The sequence below is a fragment of the Schistocerca americana genome, chromosome 3, assembly GCF_021461395.2.
Source record: "Schistocerca americana isolate TAMUIC-IGC-003095 chromosome 3, iqSchAmer2.1, whole genome shotgun sequence".
NCBI classification, from domain to species: Eukaryota; Metazoa; Arthropoda; class Insecta; order Orthoptera; family Acrididae; genus Schistocerca; species Schistocerca americana.
Genome location: NC_060121.1, coordinates 572,383,294 through 572,408,249, shown reverse-complemented (window position 1 = coordinate 572,408,249; position 24,956 = coordinate 572,383,294). Strand labels below are relative to the sequence as shown.

The 24,956-nt window shown below is 42.6% G+C and overlaps 1 protein-coding gene across 1 annotated transcript in view; it reads left to right on the top strand.

Annotated features, from left to right (window-relative positions):
* Positions 1-24,956, top strand: part of LOC124605731 (juvenile hormone esterase-like) — a 117,240-nt gene that overhangs the window by 5,586 nt on the left and 86,698 nt on the right. The window contains exons 2-4 of the mRNA XM_047137610.1: positions 10,353-10,503; positions 14,363-14,497; positions 23,341-23,617. Of these exons, the coding sequence (XP_046993566.1) occupies positions 10,441-10,503; positions 14,363-14,497; positions 23,341-23,617 (475 nt within the window). The 5' untranslated portion in view covers positions 10,353-10,440. The remainder of the gene's footprint in view (positions 1-10,352; positions 10,504-14,362; positions 14,498-23,340; positions 23,618-24,956) is intronic.

The following is a 24,956-nucleotide window of genomic DNA, read 5'->3' as shown; positions in this document are numbered from 1 at the left end:
GACATTGGTATCCGGAGTGAAAGTGAAGAAGAATTATATGATCTGCTGAATCGAGTAAAAACACTAATGAGTACAAAATATTGATTCGGAGTAAATCAAAGAAAGACGAAAGTAATGAGATGTAGCAGAAATGAGAACAGCGAGAAAGATGATATCAGGATTGATGGTCACGAAGAAGATTAAGTTAAGGAATTCTTCTACCTAGGCAGTAAAATGACTAATGTCGGACGGAGTAAGGACGACACCAAAAGCAGACTAGCAATATCAAAAAGGGCATTCGACTAGTCCCAAACATAGGCTTTAATCAGAGGAAGAAATTTCTGAGAATGTATGCCTGGCGTACAGCATTGTATGATAATGAAACATGGACTGTGGAAAAACCGGAACAGAAGGATTCGAAGCATTTGAGATGTGGTGCTACAGACGAATTTTGAAAATTATGAAAATTAGGTGGGCTGATAAGGTAAGGAATGAGGAGATTCTGCGTAGAATCGGAGACGGAAGGAGCATGTGGAAAACACTGATAAGGAGAAGGGACAGAACGATAGGATAGCTGTTAAGACATGAAGGAATGACTTCCATGGTGCTAGAGGGAGCAAAACTGTAGAGGAAGAAAATTAGTGAGGACGTACGTTTCAAGTGCTAGAGATTAAGAGGTTAGCACAGGAGAGGAATTCGTGGAGGGACGTATCAAACCATTTAGAAGACTGATAGAAATGCCGTGTGGCTAGCTAGGGTTTCCCGTCGGGTAAACCGTTCGCCTGGTACAAGTCTTTCGAGTTGATGCCACTTCGGCGACTTGCGTGTCTATGGGGATGAAATGATGATGATAAGGACAACACAACATCCAGTCCCTGAGCGGAGAAAATCTCCGACCCAGCCGGGAATCGAACACGGGCCGTTAGGTATGACATTCCGTCGCGCTGGTCACTCAGCTACCAGGGGAGGATTGGAGAGTGATAACTCCCTCCCCCCCACCCCCCACCCATCCCCCACCCCAGATCTACGTCGTGTACCCGATAACTAGCAAATGTGATGAACTGTGATCCTTCCTCAGTCGTGCGACATTTGTATGGAATAAGGAAGGTTCAAAAGGCGGGTGTACGCGTACTGAATTCTCTAAGACAGAATTACAAAAATCACCAGGTGGCCGCATGACCGTCTCTGCTCGCTCGTCATCAGTTGGATCGTGAACAACACCGATCACCACTATCCTGTATCACTGGTGACGAGAAATTTTGTCTTTAAGCTTACAGAAGGAAAAGAAACTAATGAATAAGCCGTAACAAAGCAGCAACTCTCCGTGCAAATACCTCCGCTTCTCCACAAAAGATTGATATGCATCTGGTGGAACACCGACGAAGTGGTGTCCTACGAATTGCTTCCCCGTGGAGTAACCACCACTGCTGAAATTTATTGGCAACAAGTGAGACGTGCTGCAAACGCAGTCCAAGAACGCTTAACAGGGACACTCCGTGAAGTGATGCTAGTCCACGATAACGCCCGCCCGCTTCTACTGGACTGCCGAAAGCACTATACAGGATTTGGGTTGGGAAATCATTCCGCACCCACCTGATATTGTGTCTTCAAATTTTCACCTTTTCCGCTCTCTATCAAGTAACATTCAAGGAGCCATTTTCGGATAAAAATGGACGTCGAACGTGGTTTGATGAGTTCTTCGCCTGACGACCATGTGATTTCTAGAGGCACAGGCACAGGATCGAAGGGTTGTCCCAGTGTTGGCACATTGTTGTAAATATTGAAGGAGGATGTATTATTGACGACTAAAGTCTGTTACGTGTATCTGCTGTGTTCATGAAACTAAGGACTTCAACTCCAACCCAATAGTTGTATGCGATTCTACTAAACCATAATATTCATTTTTTTTTTTTGGTATAACGAAGCCAAGCGTGATTGGCGTACTGTGGGCTTCGCACTCCGTGCTTAAGGTGCAGTTCAGAATAAATTATGCCGTGTCCTTTTGTTCGACGGCACCACGCGACCATGTGACACTCCGCGTCTAACGTAAGCCATGGTAGTGAAGTTGTGTGTACGGGTCAGTTGGTTGTATGGAATCACTGAAGTAAAATGGATCGACATGAAGACAGTACAAAATGGCAGTAAGGATTTGTTGATATACGAACAGGAAATGTCCTACATGTCAGTCAGGAATGATATGATAATCGTAGACATGACACGGCCTAAGAACAGCAGTCGTAAAAAGATTTCAACCAGCGATGGGCCTCGAGTGTCACGCCATGTTAAAGACAATTGTTTTCAAACCCGACAGGAATTGTCAGTAAATGGAGGTCCATGTCAACCAGTTCCCGGACTGAAAATTGCAAAGGAACTACTCATCAACAGATCGGCACCTGGTCATAGCGGCACATGAAACTCACATATTAAGTCGGCCAAGCAGCACAGAAACTGGGCAGTAGTTGACTGGAGGCATGTAGTGTGATCCGACGTCCAGTTCCGCCTTTTAATGATACAAAGATTACGGGTGCACCGACAGTCCAGTGAGGCTTGTAAACCGCAGTGTGTGGAGGATATGGTTCATAGTTATCTTTTTTATTTCAGAGGGGTATGTTTTTCATACCTCCACTTAGGTGCACTCGATGCAGTTTATCGTGAGCATAGCGTTTGATGTTTATTTCAACATTCTCGGTTAACAAGTGTTGCTGTCTTTCCTACATCTTCGTGGTGAGTGTGCTGTCGACATTCCTGTCGTCCTGACTTCCAAACCGGTAACAGCCGTGTTCACAGGGCTGCACCATACGTCCTTCGTTTGACCAACACTCAGGCACCCTGAGACTGGACAGCTGAACCAGCCGATCTTCATCATTGCAAATGTCTGGGAGTGTGTTGAACTGTGTGTGAAACATATCAATCAATGACCCTCTATTTACAGGTGCGAGTAGTCAATAAGATACTTCATCTGGGTACAGCATATGGTACAGAATACGTCCAGAAGCACATGGACTCACTTCTTCGCCGAATGGAGGCCTTTATCAGGGCTAGAGGCGGTATTACATGCTCTTAAAGTGATGTTTTCTGGGAGTTACCATTTTTCGGTGTGCTTAGAGTCTCTACGAGTTTCTTCGCAGGTTCTACATGTTCTTATCAAGCTTCAGAAAGGTACCCATCAAAACCCCCGGAACCTGGTGTCAGTCCCCAGTTTCCTCGAAGTTCTTCACATACCTCAGTAACGCGAAACAAACATGGTTGTCATATACTTGGCCATCCGTCGTCTGTTCCCAAAAGAACACCAACAACATGTCAGTTTTACGAGAATTGTAGCATATTTTCTATATATGCAAGGCCTAACCTTTTGTGACTTACAAAAGTGATACACGTGGAGAGCAGTTATAGTGGACTATAAGCACAGATATATAATGCTATGGATCGTCAATGTTTCATCTCTGTTCCCAGTGCACCACTTGGAAATTAGACATGCCAACTCGTAAAATTCAACTATGAAAAATAAAAGACAAGATAACATTTTCATTCGCTTTAAAAAGGTCACCTCTCCAGGAGATGACACTTCTCGGTCTCAACAAGGTGGCAACAGAATTTCAGATATAGACTTAAGCGCTTATGCAACATTCGTGGTTGGACTGTTTAACAACGTGTTTCGTTCGATCCTAGGCTTCCAAGAATCCGTTCTACTAGACACTTTTATGGTGATTCTCAGTACGTTTACCACCGTCGAATGCTGGACCTCGGTAATTTTTTAGACACGCTACCGAGATCACATAACTTTCAAAGGCATTTGTTTAACTCTAGTTGCATTTATCAAATTCAAAACTTTGAAGAAATGGAAGAAAATGCGATTCCTTCAGTAATACGATCATATAACAATTTTTACAAATAAACAGTATTAAAAACAAGACACAATAAAATTACTTTAATAAAATTTAGTTAACGAATCCAGCATGCTAAAAGAACAAAAATCGTTAAAATGATAGACGTTCTTCCAGGCAGGAATTTATTATAAAAATGTAAAGTATCCTTCTCTTGCTTCATATGCGTATGCAGTTATCCGAGGACGGTCTTTCGCAAACTTTCAAACATTTCTTGATTCGGTGAAGTGCTTTAGCGTAATTCCACGACATGTTGATCTCTCTATATACCGAGTACCTCAGGTGAAACTGTAGACAATAAATTAAAGAGCTGAGGTCGATTGTGGGGGGGTGGTGGAGTGGGGGAGGGATAGCACGTGACTCGCCGTCCACTGCCAGTCCATCTGCTATTGCAAATGTCATACATTGCGTCTCAAGTGATTGAAATACAAAAAATAAAGCACCCTCAAAGACTTTGTTCAATCGTACCAGGGCAACGTTAAGTGCATACTGAGGGTTGTGGTGATAGTGATTCATCTGTCACCGTTAACGGCAATCAGAGGGCACTCAGGATGGCCACATTTTCGCAGTGAGGTGGCATTTTTTAAGCATTAGAAGGTGAACAGTGTTTGCAACATTCACTCTAGGGTACAGCCTTGCTCCGCCGACGAGTTCGCACTTCTTTGGAACAACTTCAGCATTGGAAGCCTACGTGATGCTGGATAGAGGTATCGACGAACTGCTGCTCATGTTGGGCACATTATATTGATGGCGTATCATTGCTGTATGCGGTGATCTGTGAAACCTTCCAGCGCCCTGTACATCAGGTTCTGGACATCCGCATAGAACATACGGGGCACATGTTGCACCTGATATATCACCGAGGACGACTGGGAACCGTCTGCTTGCATCGGCATTAAGCTCACATGTCCTCAGGCCACGCTATTACTTCAGCTTCTCTCGCGTCAGAAAGTCGACTGGGAAGTGGAATGGCATTTTGTTCTCCTCAGTGATGAGAGTAAGTTCTGTCTGTATGCGAGTCATGGATGTACACGCGTATGGCGCACACCTGTGGAGAGGTCTATTCCGAAGTGCGTTTTCCAACAAGAAACGGATCCCATCCCAAAAAATGGTTCTGAGCACCATGGGACTTAACTTCTGAGGTCATCAGTCCCCCAGATTAGAACTACTTAAACCTAACTAACCTAAGGACATCTCACACATCCATGCCCGAGGCAGGATTCGAACCTGAGACCGCAGTGGTCACGCGGTTCCAGACTGTAGCGCCTAGAACCGCTCGGCCACCCTGGCCGGAGGATCTCATGCCAGGCTTCATGAAGTGAGTTACCATCAGTTACGACTCGCTGTCATATCTGGTGTTTATGCAGGATAAAGTAACCAGTGCGTGCTACGTTGCACAGATTGTTAACTCCGTGCTACTGCTATTTCTTCGACATGAAGCTGATGTGCTTTTTAGCAGGACAACACTCCTTCAGATAGGACTGTTGTGGCGCAATGTCCTCCTAATGATGTATAACAACTGCTCTGTCCTACTAGATCACCAGTTCACCAGTTTCCAGTTTTCTCGCCTGTCGAACACGCACAGGAAGAATTACTGAGAATTGCAAAAAAAAAAAAAAAAAAAAAATAAAAGAAAGGCGAAGGACGGTTGGGACACACCATCGTAGGATGACATTCGGCAGCTCTATGATCGTTTACATGCGAGAAGATACGTGTGAGTAGCCGCCAGAGGGAGGGGAGGAGGGGTAAACTGTAGATGATTCGAGTGTTTGGGCACCTTTTATTGACATGTGTGTTTCATTTGGTCTTCATTTGTTATCATATACACTACAGGGATAAATTGTATCATTTATCAATGCAATAACATTGTCGTTGTGTATGTCCTGCTTTCCTTCACACAGTGTTTGTCTGAGTCACATAATGTCTAATTACCTTGCTTTTTCTTCAGTTTCACGGATTCATCCCGTGGTACATCTGGAAGAGTGCTTTGAGACAATTCCTTTTAGAGAGCTCTCATGAGATGATGTGGGCGAATATCGTCCACTACAGTACCAACACACACATAAGCTCCTGGTTTCTAGCCTCGTGTGGCCAGATGAATTTCATTCGCTGCCAAACATTACCTTAAGCATTACCTTGGATTAGTAGCTCGTGAGACAAACCGTTGACAAAAGTTCTTCCGACGTCGGTTATTGCCTAGCGAAAGTTGACTATAATATGGATACATAAACTGCCCGTGAAATACCCTTTGAGCCGTTGTACGGGTTGCCTCACACTGTACACACTGTATGGCGACTTGTGCTGATGCTTGCATCTTCTGGGAGCTCCGGTGTATCTTCGCCCTTCACTTGCAGCTACGGTCTATCTTCAACCTTCACTTACAGCTCCGGCCTATCTTCAACCTCCACTTGCCGTGTTACGAAATCTATTTTAGCATCTCTACAACAAACAGCACTAAAGGTTAAACGAGATGATGGAGACATTATTTGTTCTAGAAGTAGCCCCAACCTCAGTCCTTTGGATTATTGTCTGTGGAGCCTCCTACAACTACTGGTATGTAGCATGTTGTACTTCACTTACCGAAACACCTGTTTCAAGTCTAAACATTAAGTTCCTTGTTATATGCTCTCTAATGCGATTATTATTAATTTGTGTGCAACATCAATGTTACCGTGATCCAGTTTCGTATCTATTACACGGTACGTGTTTCTGTCTCTTTTAGTGGTTCGCAATACCCGACTCAACCTATCTGTCGTAGAAAGGACAGGGCCACAGGCAGATCGAACGTCTTTCGTGCTCTGAACTTTATCTCAACAGAACTCATTAAATTAAGTTTCTTAAACATCTATAGGAAAAACACCTACAGTTGCATTGACTACTAAGAATCAGAATCATTTACAATCATAATACTGTACCAGCTTGAGTAATAGCAAACAGATTAAATACAATAATAAAAACTGTAACAGAACAATAAATGAGCTAAAATTCTTTCTCGAAAGAAACATTAACATTTACAGTCCAAAATGGAAGTATACCCCGAAAATAAATATCATGTAAGATAATTACAGTACCGCCGGATAGTGGAGCAGCGCAAGGCATGCAACACAGATAACCAGACAAAACTGCTGTTAAGTATTGCGTGCTGTATGGTACAAATAGTCAGTGAGAGCCTTTATGAAATTAGCAGATCTTAAATCTTCTAGTGTGTGACCTGTACAAAAACCAACAGTGCATGCAAGGAGTAAGATTAATAACCACTCAGTTGGCCGAACCGCACTTGGATAAATACATTTAACTAAATAATTCTAGTAATTACTCAGTTGGGAAATTAGTAGGTTAACACTTCAAGAATATAAAAGAGCTAAAAACAAATATAAAAAAAAATAAAATGAGAGCTGCAGTAGGAGCGCAATGATTAAGCGTCAAATAAATACATCGACGTGTTACACAACCCTGTCTTGCCAAGGCGTAGTGAGCTCTGAAGGACTGGGACCACCTGCACCCGGCTGCACATTTGATCGGGCGCCGCCTTTGCTCCGCTTTCGGAAGCTGCACCTGCTGTATCAGTCAGGTAGATTTCATTCAAGTCCCACCAAAGGAAACGTAAATGGTAGCCTAATTAACAGAGAAATACAGAACTTAGTATAGGAATTGGGCCGGGCCTCTACTATAGACCGAATGTCGCCGCCCAACAGTGGAAATTACAGCAACAAGAAAAACAAGTAAATACCTTTTCAGTAAGTTAACGGAGTCAAATCAATGAAACTTGTAAGGCTGCAAAAATCTGCAAGCAGGTCCTAATACAGTTACCGACCATGAAGTTCGACCGCGAACCACGAATTGTACCAAACTCGCACGATATGGTAAGAGGTAAACCAATTAATGGCGCCAAGCTGCGCCCCAAGCTTAGGTATTTGGTTGGCTAACAATCCCTGACTAATAACAGAACATAACCTTTTAAATACCATTACATCCACCTATATGATAGTAGTAACAGAAACTAAATAAAGTGCTCACTGAAAGAGACTTAATAATTAAGGGGCCCCACACTGCAAACACACTAAAACAAAAAAAAGTCGCACCTAGTAGTACACCCAACAGTACAATAGATGGAACTGTGTGCTCCAGTAATCGTACATACTGAATGTGACGCATGAAATGAACCGACTTAATATATAACTGCTGCCGCCACATATCCGACGCCTTACAGCAGTATAACACTCGGACTGGAGCATTAAATACAGAAACAAATTCAGTAGGTTTATAGGAGCGCACACACAACTTTCTTTTGCCTAAGGACAGAAGAAAGGGATCAATAACCAGGTATGGAACTAGGGTTGAACGTCGAACGAACAACCAAAAAACTACCGAACTAATCCGTCCCAGTACTGGTACAGGAAACGGCAATTACAGCTACTGCCGATACTTGTCTCACTCGCGTTCGATAAGATCGAAAGCTCACCGCACATATCCGTACAAAGGTCCAGCAAGGAAACTGAGGAGTTGACACACAATTTCAACGCTGCTGTTGTTCGCCTCCAGCCTCCATTTCCGGTCGGTCGCCGAAGGTCGCACCTCTCCCCTCGGTACGCGCCCCACACGTCCAAAGGTTAGCAGCCGGCCCCAACCATGGTAACAATGGTTCGCAATTGAGGAACCCGTCTGAGTGTCTCTCCTTGGTATCGCTGCTACGCTCAGCACCGGTGACTGTCAACAGCTGAACTTGCACCAACCATCAACTGCCGGTTCACACCTCGCCTCGCCACTAAACTCTGCCGCCTTAGCCCGAGCAAACTGTTTCACCTTCCCGGTCTGTCACTGATCTCCGCGCGAAGAGACCGTGGCATGACGTATCGACTGCACAACGGATCATTTAGGTTCTCAGCATTTCCGGATTATTTCATTTCCAAGAGATTTCTCAGACGTATGACTGTTTTACTATACCACTCTTAATGTCATTCCATTGGTTAGCCACGCTCGCAACTCATATTCTGCCAAAGAAACTTTTCGCTAGGAGCGACAACTGACTCAACAGCACTATGAAGATCTGTAATTCCTCAGCCAACTGCACTCGGGGACCGAAACGGAATAATTAACTTGCAATCTACATTCTAGAATAGCATACGTTATGAAAGAATTACTGCTTCCAGGGAACCCGTTTCTTCGGGTAATCCAAAATCTAATTCACATACTTAAGATGTTCATGACTTTTTTAACGTAGAAATCATGATTACAGGGAAATGTGAAAATTACACTAGGGTGATACTATACTATATTAAAGATAGTGGAGATAATTTTGAAATGGTTTCGGGCTAGTTTTTAACAATACTTAGATATTTAATTTTCAGATAGTTTTGGGTTAGATTTTAAACGTGTTTAGTGCATAGAGCAAGAACTGGAAACGTAATATACATAATACCGAAGAGAAAGGCATTATGTATCATCTTCGATAGGTCTAATTTAGTCGACTATAAGAAACAAAAGTGTGAAAGAATACAGTTAACATGAACGAAGGGCAATGATGCTGAATGCAATGAAAAGAAGAAACAAGAACTTAAAATTTTCTTTTTAGTTTTTGTTCTGAATTCTACTTGAATTCTAGTTGTAAAAGAGTATTTTAGGTACTATAAAGGTTATAAAACGGAAGGCTGTACAGATTTTCACCAGCCAATTGTCCCAATAGCAGCACAGCATAACTTCATTCGATGAGGAAAAATACTCCCACACAATTTCATCTGTGACATTTCCTCTCTCCTGCTTTATGAACTCTATAGAAGCTTTTCTGCAGATGTTGCTAACATTGCACTTTTGGGAAACAGTGTATAAATGTAGCGTTGAAATGTCTTGCTCAGAGGTTAGACGTTACTTCCAGGATAAATGTCCGTGGAAGATTCACACCAACGGACACGACTGCGGCCAAACCACTTTTTTAGACGTGGGAGTCCAGCAAGATATGTAAGAGAGCTTCAGTGAGTTTTAAAATATGAGAGGTAGAGGTTTTGGCAGAAATGAAATTGTGGGATGGTCATCAATCATAACCGTATACTACAGTACACGATAAATTTATACCACAAGAAAGGTAAGTTCTCGCCTGGCGAGAGTTGTTTCGTAACACACTTTCAGACTGCCAGGAAGTTTCAAAACAACGCAGACGCAGAGGAACAGCGACAGATTCATTTTACGTAATGTTCAAACGTGTTTCTGTGGGCTTTTTCTGAGGACTCCGCTAATAATCTGCTCAGCAATTAACAAGAAAATTTGCAATATGTGCGAAGTAAGCTACAGTGCAATCTTCTAGGAAAGAGCAGTTCTCAGGAAATAAGGTTTAGAAATGAACAACAAACGTTGCTAAACGTACACCGGTAACGGAGATAAGAACAGCTTCCTCCTCAGATAACGGCCAGCTGTGGGCTGGAAAACATCGTGGCCGCATTTAAACTGTCGCATAGCACAAAGAACTTGAATTAGTACAACCATTGTCATTTGCAGGCCTTCGTGTAGTTGCCGAGACAGCGACGTTGAATGCAAGGCACTGTAACGAAGAACACAAGCTGGTGGCAGTAACAACGCGTTAGCTATGCAGCTGAAACTGTCAGTCGCCGGCTTGTTCGCCGTCGTTGGATTTATGACACAATGCAAGGTAAGTTGTTGCATTAGTAGTGGCAGCATTGATAGAGAACAACTGAATATTCTGTCGGGTCTTGCAGTCGACCTAGCCCTATGTTCCTTTCCCTGTAAAACGAACTTATCAACGAAGTAGCGAAAAGTCGAAAATGGTTCAAATAGCTCTGAGCACTATGGGACTTAACATCTGAGGTCATCAGTCCCCTAGACTTGGAACTACTTAAATCTAAGGACATCACACACATCAATGCCCGAGGCAGGATTCGAACCTGCGACCGTAGCAGTCGCGCGGTTCCGGACTGAAGCGCGTAGAACCGCTCGGCCACAGCGACTGGCGCGAAAATTCGTGAAGATTCATTATCGAATACCGTTATCGGGTGAAAGATTAAATCTGAGAACTGACAAGCTGTAACTCTCAGTCTGGTTCAGTCCGTAAGAGTATTTTCCTATGAAGTAAACGAAAATATATTAAAAGTTTCTCTTCCGGTGCAGATGGGTATAAAATTTCTGTGAACGGTACTCGATATGTTGTAAGTTCTATCAACAGCACTAAGTTTTATAATGAGATATAAAGGCACATATTCCCTGAGATCCGTTGGGCCGAAATGTCGAAAACGTACCGCCAACAAATTTTGTGCTGTGGTCCCGCCACGATATCCTGGTGCACTGTCAGAGAGGCAGAGTAATAGGAAAGTGTCCTGTGCGCATGCGCTACTAGAGTTGCGAAGACCATCTGGCAAACATCGGGCTACTCGTTATTAGGGTATGTAATGCGCCAATGAGTTAAACAATAAAGTACTCCACCACTCACATTTTCTCACGCCTAGTTCGTAGCATTCCAATAATTCATTCGCACTTCCAAGTGTTGTAGGAGTTTACAGTACCATTGACGGCTTGATGCGTGTTGTTCTGCTTCTCTTGCGGTGTGGTCGTCTTTTTAGGGTATAAGACCCGGTGACTCCTGCATTACGCAGAAATTCCCGTATTCGAAAACCATCGTTCACAATATTTGCTGTAACGGGAAGGTGAAATCTACACATTGTTTGCTTTAATGTAATACACATTACTGTGATCACAAGAATAAGAATGGCGTTAATATAGCTGGTTGGTCGCGAAATAACTGTCACATGATGTTTCTGGATCCTTTCATAATTCATTACGCGTTTCGGTCTGTGCCCATCTTCGGATGACAGCTGGTTGTTAGCAGTACACATGTTTATTTGAAATTTGTGTGCTACTAATAGTTGGCTGTTAGTAGGACACACGTTTAACTGAAATCTCATTTTGCTATGTTGAACTGTAAAACCTATGTCGCTTTTGACGTTACTTGACAACTTTGCCAAAGTTGTATGTTCACTTTGTATAAAAGGATGATCTGAAGATGAGGGGCGGGCCGGAGTGGCCGAGCGGTTAAAGGCGCTACAGTCTGGAACCGCACGACCGCTACGATCGCAGGTTCGAATCCTGCCTCGGGCATGGATGTGTGTGATGTCCTTAGGTTAGCTAGGTTTAACTAGTTCTAAGTTCTAGGGGACTTATGACCACAGCAGTTGAGTCCCATAGTGCTTAGAGCCATTTTGAAGATGAGGAGAGCCCGAAACGAGTAGTGAATAAAAATAAGGGTTCTAAAACTTTCTGTGGCTATTGTTTCGCAACCAGCTAAATATTTTAAAGCCTTTTATATTTTTGTGATTAGAATGGTCGCACGACTCTTCCACGACTTTCAGTCACGTCTACGATACAGTACTGTAAGACTATAGAAACACGCTTGCACAGGGAGACAAGAAGATCAACACACACGAAGACATCACTTACAGTGCACATGTAAATTCGCAGAGCACTTGAGAATGTGAGTGAATCCATGAACCCCGTGGTGCTACGCAGGCAAAAACGTAACTGGTGCTGTAGTTTATTATTTAAACAATTATTAATACAGATGCCGACTTTGGAAAATATCGTGTATGATGGATGAAACAAATAGGAGGGCCAGCGCTGGTGGTTCATGGAGTGGCGTCAAAGCCAACGCACTTACCTATAAGATGCTGAAGTTTCTTGTGTAGGTACAGCACTGTTGAGTCACTATCTCATAATTTGTCTTTCTCGCAGTCACTTTTGTCGTTCAGTTAAAAATATCTTCCCTGCCCGTGTAACAATTTGATTTTCAATTTATGTCAAGTAGAGAGTATCTTGTCTTTATTGTTCTGTTTACGTAAATTGTCAATGCTACGATTTGTCATGTTCTTATATAGTCATTTTCTGTGATTTATCACACAGGTGCTAACTGATTCACATGCCTTTTTCCCTTCTACATCACATTTCGCAAGGTACTTCAACTACTGCTGCACTACCTTGAGTTACTGAGTTTATTTGTATTCGATTTTATATTACAACCCATCAAATCATGTTTGCTGATGATGATGGTATTCAAGTTTCTGTTAAGAAACTTAGACTCGATGGAGTTTCCTTGATATACAATACAAATTACGTTGTTGTTATTATCAACGAACGCAGAGATATAAACGGAATGGGCAAATATTGTTCGGAAATTTTTAAGCAGCTGATTCGGCCCTTTACTTCACCCTTCTTACTGAGTATCGACGTGCGATGAGACACGTTTTTTTCTCTCACGCCAAGCTCTCTACATCTTATAGAAAAGTACTTTGTAAGAAGATGCATTTGTGGTGCATACTGTAACTGGTTTATGTAGCGTACAAATACCAATAAACTTCCAGGAAGCAGAATAAATCTAGGAACTTGTTAATGTGAATTTCTCCGATTACCATATTCGTTTTGGACGTTGTGCGAGTCTACCCATTTTTTTCTGTTTAACATCTCGCAAACGTGACTGTACAACTTTTTTCTCAGTACTCAACTTGATATATTTTATGTTTCATTCGTTTTTCATGTAAGTGAGGTGAACAGGTATTTTAACCATACGTCTTCTTCAAATACTTGAATGCCCCTTGTTCTATGTTTCCCTAAAGTATTCCATAATTCCACAAACAAGAGCTACAGCATTACTGCACGTTGTTAAAAGGTTTGGGTTGGAATGAGTTTGATGTTATCCCACCCCTTCGAAAATTAACATTATTCCATCACAGTGGTCTAATATACTTATTCCTTGAACAATACAACAGAAATACTGCGTCGAGCCAACGTTCTAAGGTAGCGGTACCAGCAGTCAAAATATGTGCTTCACACTGTACTAACACTAACATCCAAAGCGTATGAAAGAGCAGTTAAGGTGAAGTTTCTCAGAAGTTTCAGAGAAGAAAGAGCATTTCTCTGGCATAAAATGCAAAAAAATTCGATCCTGTTAATGGGAGGCTGTTACTGTAGCAAACTACCGTTTGCTGCCTCCCATTAATAGGACGGAAATTTTTTTCCTTTTACGCCAGAGACATGCTCTTTTTTTCCCCGAAACTTCTGAGAAATCTCACTTTAACTTCTCTTTCATACGATTTAGATGTTCGTGGTGCCTTTACTGAAAATGTACTACTCTGATCAGATTAATTTTCACCATTCACTACATTAGAGTATTCATGATAGATGACTTTTCTTACCATACAAATATTGTATATAATTATACGTATTTCTCGTGTAATAAACATGGCCCAAACTCCGTACAGGCATCCCCATTTAGGTTCTTATTGGTTTCCCCATAACAGTACATCTGAAACATGGAGTGTGTCTGTAATATGGCAACTGGCGTTTTTCTTCCATATACTTTTCAATTCCTGAGGATGTACTCCGTCTCTGTTGATCTCGACTTATACGGCACTTTGAGTGTAATCATCCTTTCTTTGTGTAGTGATTTCCTGCTCACACCGTGAAGTTTTTCAAACGTGTGACGTGACATTCCTTGTACATTCCAGGCAGAGGACGTGCTGGTGACGGTGCAGCAGGGCACACTACGGGGAACAACGGCGATTGGCGTCTACAACACGTCCTACACGGCTTTTCGTGGTATCCCGTTCGCAGAACCACCCGTTGGGGAACTGCGTTTCCAGGTGAGCACTGCAAAACACTCAAAAGAAAGTCATCTATATGTCATTCAAATTTACAGCTAATTCATCTTTAAAATTGGGCTAAATGTTTGAGTGGATACGAAATGTGACCTGCATTCGGAAGGAATAGTGTACAAATCCTCGTACGGTCATAGTGCCTTAGGGTCCCTGTAAGTTCTCTATATCTAGTGGCGAATACCAGGCTGATCGGTTTCATTTCGAATCTTCGTTCTATTCGAGCTTATTTTCCTTCTCTTGTAAAGAAATTTTCCTGTATAACTGCACGCATCGACTGTTGAACATTGATAAAACGTTTCAATAGAAAAATCTCAAGTAAAGGCGTTAAGACGCAGAGTAAAAAAGGAAGGCTGTTGAGAAACGTCCTGTCAACGACGAGATCACTAGGGCAGGAGCACATGTTTGGACAGGACAAGCCTGTTTCGTGGAAATTACCCCGAATTCTTCCTTAACCCTAGCACCACTAAGGGGGGCAAAAATTGCCCGCAGTATTTGTTTTATTTGTGTAATATATCTATTTGTTGGAGTGAAGAAGCAAGAATTTAGGTAGTTGTAGAAAAATATGTAGAGTATGTGCTGTCATGGTTTTATAATTTTTGTGATTTTTTTTAAAATCTGCGTATTACATATAATCTAAGTGCGGGCAGTTTTTGACCCCCCACCCCTTAGACATCGGTGAGACAACTTGTGCCATTAAAATATTTCTCAATATGGCAGAAAGAAATGCAGTTTCTGAGTGTTCTACCTCTGTATTGTGTTGCCATTGTTGGTTTGAAATAAATCTCCTTTGTTGTTCGAGCAGTTGTACATTACTCGCAGTTCTAATAAAATGTCTCTCAGTATCAGACGCTTCTCACAGATGGAGAGGTGTCAGCTATAATAAATGAAGCAAGTGAAGGTGATGAAAGTGATCCAGAAGAAAATGATACAGTTATGACATACGATAGTGACACAGAAATTGAAAATGAGTCAGTTCACGGAGTTCAACAGTATGCAGCTCTTCCTGCATCCTTGTTACAGCAAAAAGCGGTAGGGAATATATTACTGCGCCTCCAAGGCAAGTTCGCAGGATAGTACAAAATTTAACGAATTTTCGTGAAGGTTTGACTCATGAAGGCTTGACCTCTAGTTTTTCTGAATCGTTCCAAAAGTTGAAAACCCCCGAAATAATGAAGGTTATCGTGGGCTATACAAACCAAGAAGCTCGTAACAAGAACTTGAAACTGACAACCATAGAAGAAATGTACGCCTTCATTGGTATTTTGATCCTCATGGGCACAAATAATGACACTAGGCTGCCTCTTGAGGACTTATGGGGTAAAGTACTGGGAAACAATATCTACATAGCTACAATGAGTCGTATTCGATGTGGAGAACTTCTGTCCCTTATTAGATTTGATGATAAAGAAACAAGAATCGAAAGACGAAAGCAGGATAAGTTTTCCCCGTTCATGAAGTTTTCGACAAAATTCACGAAATGTTTGTGCAATACTACATACCAATTGCAGATCTAACGACCGATAAAATGCTGTCCCTATTCGAGGAAAATGTCTCTTTAAGGTCTATGAAAGACTAGCCTGGGAAGTAAGGTATATTGATTAGGATGTTATCAGATGCACACACCCGGTAAGTTCTAAAAATGGAGTTCTATGCAGGGATGGATGAACGACTTGCTGAGGAACAGAGTACAAAGGCAGTTGTTAGACACCTAGTGAATCCGCTGGCAAGAAGTGGCCGATATATAAGAACAGATTGTTATTATACATCCATAGGCCTAGCCGAGGAGATTTACAATGATGACAAGTTATCTTTGGTTGAAACATTGAAGAGAAACAGAAAACACATACCAAAACAGCTAAAGAAGACGCAGGGTGGAGAGCTATGAGTATATTCTTATTCACAGATCGGAAAACAGGCAACGCACCAGATACCTTGGTTTCATACACCTCCAAACTGAAGCCTACTAAGGTTCTACTTCTTTCCACACAACAGAATGATAAAAAGGTGGATGGGTAGACAAAGAAAAAAAGACAAACATCCATCTCTACTACAATGAAACCAAAGGGGGCATAGACAGAATTGATCATATGACGCAACATCATTCAGTAAAACGAGGGATGAGAAGGTAGCCATTATTTCTCTTTTTCACCTTGAAAGATATTACCTGTCTCAATGCTGGAACAATTTTCTTGATAAACAACCCAAACTGGAATAAGAAGAAGCATAATGCAAGAAGGATGTTGTTATTGTTGTGGTCTTCGGTCCTGAGACTGGTTTGATGCAGCTCTCCATGCTACTCTATCCTGTGCAAGCTTCTTCATCTCCCAGTACCTACTGCAACCTACATCCTACTGAATTTGTTTAGTGTATTCATCTCTTGGTCCCCCTCTACGATTTTTACCCTCCACGCTGCCCTCCAATACTAAACTGGTGATCCCTTGATGCCTCATAACATGTCTGACCAACCGATCCCTTCTTCTAGTCAAGTTGTGCCACAAACTTCTCTTCTCCCCAATCCTATTCAATACCTCCTTATTAGTTATATTATCTACCCATCTAATCATCAGCATTCTTCTGTAGCACCACATTTCGAAAGCTTCTATTCTCTTCTTGTCCAAACTATTTATCGTCCATGTTTCACTTCCATACATGGCTACGCTCCATACAAAAACTTTCAGAAACGACTTCCTGGTACTTAAATCTATACTCGATGTTAACAAATTTCTCTTCTTCAGAAACACTACATTCCATTATCCTCGTTTTGCTTTTGTTGATGTTCATCTTATACCCTCCTTTCATGACACTGTCCATTCCGTTCAACAGCTCTTGCAAGTCCTTTGCTTTCTCTGACAGAATTACAATGTCATCAGCGAACCTCAAAGTTTTTATTTCTTTTCCATGGATTTTAATACCTACTCCGAATTTTTCTTTTGTTTTCTTCACTGCTTGCTCAATATACACATTGAATAACATGGGGGATAGGCTACAACCCTGTCTCACTCCCTTCCCAACCACTGCTTCCCTTACATGCCCCTCGACTCTTATAACTGCCATCTGGTTTCTGTACAAATTGTAAATAGCCTTTCGCTCCCTGTATTTTACCCCTGCCACCTTCAGAATTTGAAAGAGAGTATTCCAGTCAACATTGTCAAAAGCTTTCTCTAAGTCTACAAATGCTAGAAACGTAATCTAGCTTCTAAGATAAATCGTAGGGTCAGTATTGCCCCACGTGTTCCGATATTTCTACGGAATCCAAACTGATCATCCCCGAGGTATCTGCTAGAATTAGGTCAACAGCTCGTTAGGCCAGCTGTGGAAGAGACAGCAAAGAATATCATGGGTTTAAAAAAGTCTATCATCTCTGCAATGAAATGTGTTCTACGGAAAACACTGCCCAGCATTACAGCAACTGTGTAATCTGTTGAATTTTATTCAAGAGTAAGATGTCACACCTGTTTGAAGAGTGGAAACTCTAAATAGGAAAAAGGCAAGATGACAACAGTGTCTGTAGTTTATTGCAAGTGTTCCAAGTATGGGTGTTCCGCTCATTCTACAAAAACAATTATATGCAAAGATTGTGAAATTGAAAGTGAAAGTGGAAAGGAAGGAAAAACTGAACTGTAATTTCTTTGATTCTCTGGTTTCTCATTTATGGTTTGCTATTGTACGTTCTTTTATAATCTCTTAATTAAGACTCATGTATATGAAACTGTTAGTTTCATGATAAAAATACAATAATATTTCTCATTTTCATTACTTTATTTATTGTATTTGTGTACGTTATAATGTTCCCAATAACTATGGAAAGTGTGCTGCAACCTAGTAAGGAAGTTCGTAGTTCAATAAACAATCAAAATAAAACAAGCAAATAAAGAAAAAAATGTTAAAAAGTGAAAAGAATGTGAAGAAAATTTTTGCCCCCCCCCCCCCTCGCGCCTCCCACATCCCACATCCACGTAACTGATCCGAGCTTAGTGGTGCTAGGGTTAATCGATTTAAATATACCAGTAAGGGAAGACTTTGCAAACCATAATATTATTTCTCTGAAAAATTATAGCATATCACAAATATCCTCTGTAGCAGTTACTTTTTAAATATTCCAACTCGATCTCCAACAGTCTGGGTTAATTTACACCATTTCCACAGCTGCAATTAACTAATACAGTGATTTACTGTGACTTTTATGCCTCTCGCACATCCTGCCACCAACCAGTTCGACAAACGCCGTTATTGTTTCCCTACTCACTCAACTGTGCCTCAACTGCAGCTTTATCCTATTTTACGCGTATGTTAATGTCTCTGGGTGCGGTAAGAAATGTACACATGACATATGTTCCTGTTGTAGTTTACAGTCCGAGGACTGATATGATGCAGCCCTCCGTGCTACTCTATCCTCTGAAACTCCCACAGTCCTGAATTTAGCTTTACTATCAGCTCTTCACATTTCCACAAGCTCCCACCTGAAGATGGGCAGAGGCAATACTGAAGTATTTAGCACAATAGACAGCCAGAAAAAAGTTAGTACACTCCGTTAGAGGTTTCCAAGTAACTCAAGATTTATCCCTACAACAGTGCATATGGATTACGTGAAATGATTACATTAACAGATAAGTAGTGCAAGATGTTCAGAGGTACCAGGTATCGACCCATACTGAAACACCCTAATAGTAAGTGGTGTAGCCTCCATCGGTGGCTATGCAGGAGATGACTCTGGCATCCAGTTGATCGCACAGGTGGCGAATACTGTCCTGAGATATGTTTCTCCACGACTACTCCAACTGTTCACATAGTTATGTACGAGTTGTGGGTTGACGAATCATACGTGTCACTTCTCGTCACATTATATCTCATACGTGATCGATTACAGACAAGACCGGAGACATTGCTAGCCAGGGAAGTTGCTGCACGTCTAGAACGTTGAGTTTCACAGGCAGTGTGTGGGCGAGTATTATCCTGTTGGAACAACACGTCACCTTCGTGTTGCATGGATGGCAAGAGAACGGGTCTAACAATATGCTGCATGTACCGTGCGCTAGTTAGTCCCTTCAGAAACACTAAGGCAGAATTAAAGTTGATATTTTACTGTAACCCAGACCTTAAAGCTTGGAACGCGGCCAATGTGTCTTGGAAGAACGCACTACGAGGCGGTGTTCACCAGGCCTACGTCGAATGTCCAAGTAGGATCTGCTTTCCTCACTAAAGACTACGACGCGCCATTCTCACTTCCAAGTGATTCTACACACATCAAAAATCGTTTTGCATCACCTCGGTTCCCAGAGTTCCGGAACTTGTACAGATAACTGGAATAAAGGTCAACATAAACATCATTTCCGCCCTTTATTTTGCCCATGAAAATCATACATTCCGTGTTGTATCACCATACAGCAAGACCTTCAGAGGTGGTGGACAGATTGCTGTATACACTGGTACTTCTAATACCCATTAGCACGTCCCCTTGAGGTTATGCATGCCTATATTCGTCGTGGCGTACTATTCTCAAGTTCATCAAGCCACTGTTGGTCAAGATTGCCCCAATCCTCAGCGGCGATTCGGCGTGGATCCCTCAGAATGGTTGGTGAGTCATGTCGTCCATAAACAGCCCTTTTAGATCTATCCCAGGCATGCTCAGTTGGATTCATGTCTGGAGAACATCCTGCCACTCTAGTCGAGAGATATCGTTTTCCTGCAGGAAGTCATTCAGAAGATGTGCACGATGGGGGCGCGAATTATCGTTGATGAAGACGAATACCTTGCCAATATTCTGCCGATATGGTTGCACTATCGGTCGGAGTATGGCATTCACATATTGTACAGCCATTACGGCGCCTTGTATGACCACCTGCGGCGTACTTCGGCCCCACATAACGCCACCTCAAAACAGCAGGGAACCTCCACCTTGCTGCACTCACTGGAAAGTGTGTCTAAAGCGTTCAGCCTGACCAGGTTAGCCTCCAAACACGTCTTCGACGATTGTCTGACTGAAAGCATATGCGACACTCATCGTTGAAGAGAACGTAATGCCAGTCCTGAGCGGTCCATTCGGCATGTTGTTGGGCCCATCTGTACCGCGCTGCATGGTGTCGTCTTTGCAAAATTTGACCTCGCCATGGACGTCTAGAGTGAAGTTGCGCATCATGCAGCCTATTGCGCACAGTTTGAGACGTAACACCCTGTGGCTCGATGAAAAGCATTATTCAACATGGTGGCGTTGCTGTCAGGGTTCCTCCGAGCCATAATCCGTAGGTAGCGGTCATCCACTGCAGTAGCAGCCCTTGCGTGGCCTGAGTGAGGCATGTCATCGACAGTTCCTGTCTCTCTGTATCTGCTCCATGTCCGAACAACATCGCTTTGGTTCATTCCGAGACGCCTGGACACTTCCCTTATTGAAAGCCCTTCCTGGCACAAAGTAACAATGCGGACGTGATCGAACTGCGGTATTGACCGTCTAAGCATAGTTGAACTACAGACAACACGAGCCGTGTACCTGCTTCCTGGTTTAATGACTGGAACTGATGGGCTGTCGGAGCCCCTCTGTCTAATAGGCGCTGCTCATACATGGTTGTTTATATCTTTAGGCGGGTTTAGTGACATCTCTGAACAGTCAAAGGGACTGTGTCTGTGATATAATATCCACAGTCAACGTCTATTTTGAGAAATTCTGGGAACCGGGATAATGCAAAACTTTTTCTGATGTGTATAAAACGGCACCAGTCCGTCATGCATGTTGATGCTGTGGCATGAGTGGCAGACGGGTTGAAAGTCTCACTGCTAATAAACAGTTCGCATTATTTCTTGCTGACACGTCTACGGCACAAGCTCTCGTATCTATACTGTGGTAGCTGTGCGATCTGCCGCTGCTGTCCTTACAGCACGACGATCCTGGCGGGCGTCTGTGGTACGTGGATGTTCAGAATATCTACGGGTACGAGAGTTCTCACTTGACAGCTGATAAGTGTATCGTTGCACAACCGACGAAATATGACGAACTAGTACTGCAATTCTCTGAGATGACCATCTCGCCACTCGGAAGGCCTCAATTTGACCTCTTTCTAACTTCTGATGTTTTAAAAAAACTGTAGAGGGTGACGGGGCAGCAGCAGCAAAATTGAATGAACATGTATATATTATAGAACGTGAAAGCTACATGTGAATATTATTGAGGGTCCAAACTCAAGTCTGTATTTCTGGAGCTTTTGTTACATGTTTTGTTGTCCTCCATCTCCCATCATTTCAGAATTGATTTTACATATAAAATTTCCAGATCTAGATCTATGTTTTATTTACAGAATAATCAGTACAACACCACTTTTAGATAAGCACCCTGTAAGTGACTTGCCTAGCGATACGAAACAAATGACAAATTTATAAATATGGAGACTGTAACAGACGAGCAGGTACGCACTTCCTGCGTGCACCTGCATGGCATGGTTACTTGCTTGTTCCAAACGTTTGCATCACACTACCACTTCCAGCTGTAAGCATTCCCTATTACTAGGTAGACACAGATGGCGCCGTGGCAGCTATGCACTACGCGATTAGTCTGGAATCGCGCGACCACTACGGTCGCTGGTTCGAATCCTGCCTCGGGCATGGATGTGTGTGATGTCCTTACGTTGGTTAGGTTTAAGTAGTTCTAAGCTCTAGGGGACTGATAACCTCAGATGTTAAGTCCCATAGTTCTCAGAGCCATTTGAACCACTACGCGATTAGTTCCCAGACGAAGCTGAAACCATTAGCATTAGATCTAGTATCCCACAGGTGGCGTACGCCGTTATCGTATCAAAATCGACACCGTCTTCCCGAAGGGGATTTGTTTGAAATTCTATATGTCGGATGTTTCTCTGGAAATATATCATGCATTACTTATATTGAAAGTCTAGGATTAAGCTACTCGTACTAAAGTGAACTCTAGTAAGAAACATGCACTGAAAAGGAGTGTATGTACTGATGCATTAGTTTCCGCCATTATAAAGACAAAGAGAGATTTTTATATCCTATAAATCTCTTATCTTAATGAAATTTATCTCGAAGAATAAGGTCTTGTAGTCTCCGTGCTCTCTTCCCACTTATTCGAAATATATGCATGGAAGTTTTTCTGCAGACTTCAACATCCCTTGCATTAATTACTATAAAAAAAACTTGTAGCTGGCACAATGCGATCTTTTGTGAGGAGTCACCTCCTCCTGATATCAGTGATCGAAGTATACCTTTACAATCAATAACACTCGACTAAAAGATGTCTCATTCATTTTTTGTGTTACAGCTGTACAATTTTGTGAACGTACTAACATGTTTCCCTTTGATATCTTGTTAAAACGTTGTTTACGCAACCATAACAAAACAAGGATAAACTTCAGTTTGATCGTAGAGGTAATATTTTCTTAAGTAACAAGGTTATATTGTAACACGTTTCTGCAAGGCTCCCGGGTTACTTGGTGCTTACAATTTATTCACAACAAGTTGTGTATTTGCAAACCTTTACACGTGCATCTTTCATAACATTACACAAATGTTAATTACTATTCTTCTGCCCCTTTTGCTTTTTCTTGACCTGAAAGCTCACTGCTGCTTGCGGTAGACAATTCCTGCATTTTTGACAAACTGTAGTTAAAGAAACTAGCACCAGAAGCTTTAGTGCAGGAATGAATATCTTTCTAAAGTGGAGTATGAAGTGATGCAGCCACACAGTTCAAAAAGACGGCGGGAATGAAGCCCATTGTAAACAGAAATGAGCAAATACGTAATCTAAGTAATTCTAGAGTCTGATCTGATTTTCACCGTTTTTGGAATAAAGCCCGTTCAAAAATGATCGATTCAATTCTCGGCAGGCGCCGCGGCCGGCCCGCTGCTGGTCCGGGGTTCGTGACGCGACGCGCTACGGCAGCGACTGCGTGCAGCAGAACGGGGCCGGCTCGGAGGACTGCCTCTACCTGAACGTGTACGTGCCGGGGGTGCCGCAGGAGGGCGCCCAGCTGCCCGTCTTCTTCTGGGTCTTCGGCGGCGGGTTCATCTTCGGCGGCGGCTCGGACCAGCAGTACGGGCCAGACTTCCTCGTCTCCTACGGCGTCATACTGGTCACCGTCAACTACCGCCTGGGGGCGCTCGGTACGATTCTGTCTTCTTCTTGCGCTCAGCAGCATTACTGTCTTAATTACCCTTTATTCAGGTAACGTCCGCATTTTTCCCTTAAAGTACGGCAAGTCACTGCGAAGATGTAGAGCATATGTTGGCATTAGTAAGTTACACACAATCAAATACTAGAATATCTATCCTTACATATGTCCTAAAAATACATTGTCCTATGACATTAATGTGACTACCTGACAACAACCTGAATAACCAGGTTTTGCGGCGCTAAATGGTGCGAGATGTGCAGGAAGAGAGTCAGTGAGGTTCTGTTATTTATCGACAAGGATGCGGAGTCATGCCGACTACAGTGCCGCGGCCAGCTGCGCTAGGATTATTTGTTGAGAATCCATGGCCTAAACAGCTCAATCGACATGATCCCACAGGTTCTCGATTCGGTTTAAATCTAGGGAGTGCAGTAATCTCATTCTCTACAAATCCCTCACGTAACGTGAGATATGTGTGACACGTTGCAATGTCCTGCTGGTAGACTGCGTCGTACCAATGATACACGAACAGCATGTAGAGGTGATCATCATCGCCAATGTGATACATACATACTTTTGTTGATCCATTGGACCTTCCAAAATGACAAGATCATCCAGGGAATGCCAAGAAAAGTCCCCAGACCACTAACTGTTCCAGGGTATTTGCCTTCAGACGTTTCCGATGGATCACAAAAAGAGATTCATCTGAAAATGGCACCTGGCGCCGTTCAGTGGTAGTCCTCTTGCGGTATTGGCGTGCAAATTCCAATCTTTGTCGCCAATGAACAACAGTCAGCATGCGTGCATGAAACAGGCGCCTGCTGCAGGGTCCTTACGCAGCCACATTCCCTGAACGGTCGTTGAGGAGACACTATTGGTAACAATTTGGTTCATCTGGGCAGTCAGTTCTCAGAAGTTCCATGTCTATTCGCCCGCACACATCTCCGCAACTTTCCTTCGTTCCAGTCATGTGTGAGCGGTGGTGTGCCACAGTTGCTTCGGCGTCGGTATTTAATAGAGCCATTTTGCCATGCACGATATACTTTAGCCATCTCGGCACGCAAACAGTTTGCAAACTTAGCCGTTTTGGAAGTGCTAAAACGTTGGCCTGAATGGCAATTATCATGCCTTTTAGCACGCCACGTAAATTTTTCCTTTTCCGCGTTACGATAACGACTGGAGTGTTACTCTCTTTCCTCTGACACACTTTATGTGTCCTCCATTTGTTTGATACCACACACCGTGCGTGAGTGGTTATTGCCCGTTGACCCCCAGCATATACGGTGGTTACACTTTTGTGACTGGACTGTGTAAATAAAAAGTACTACAAT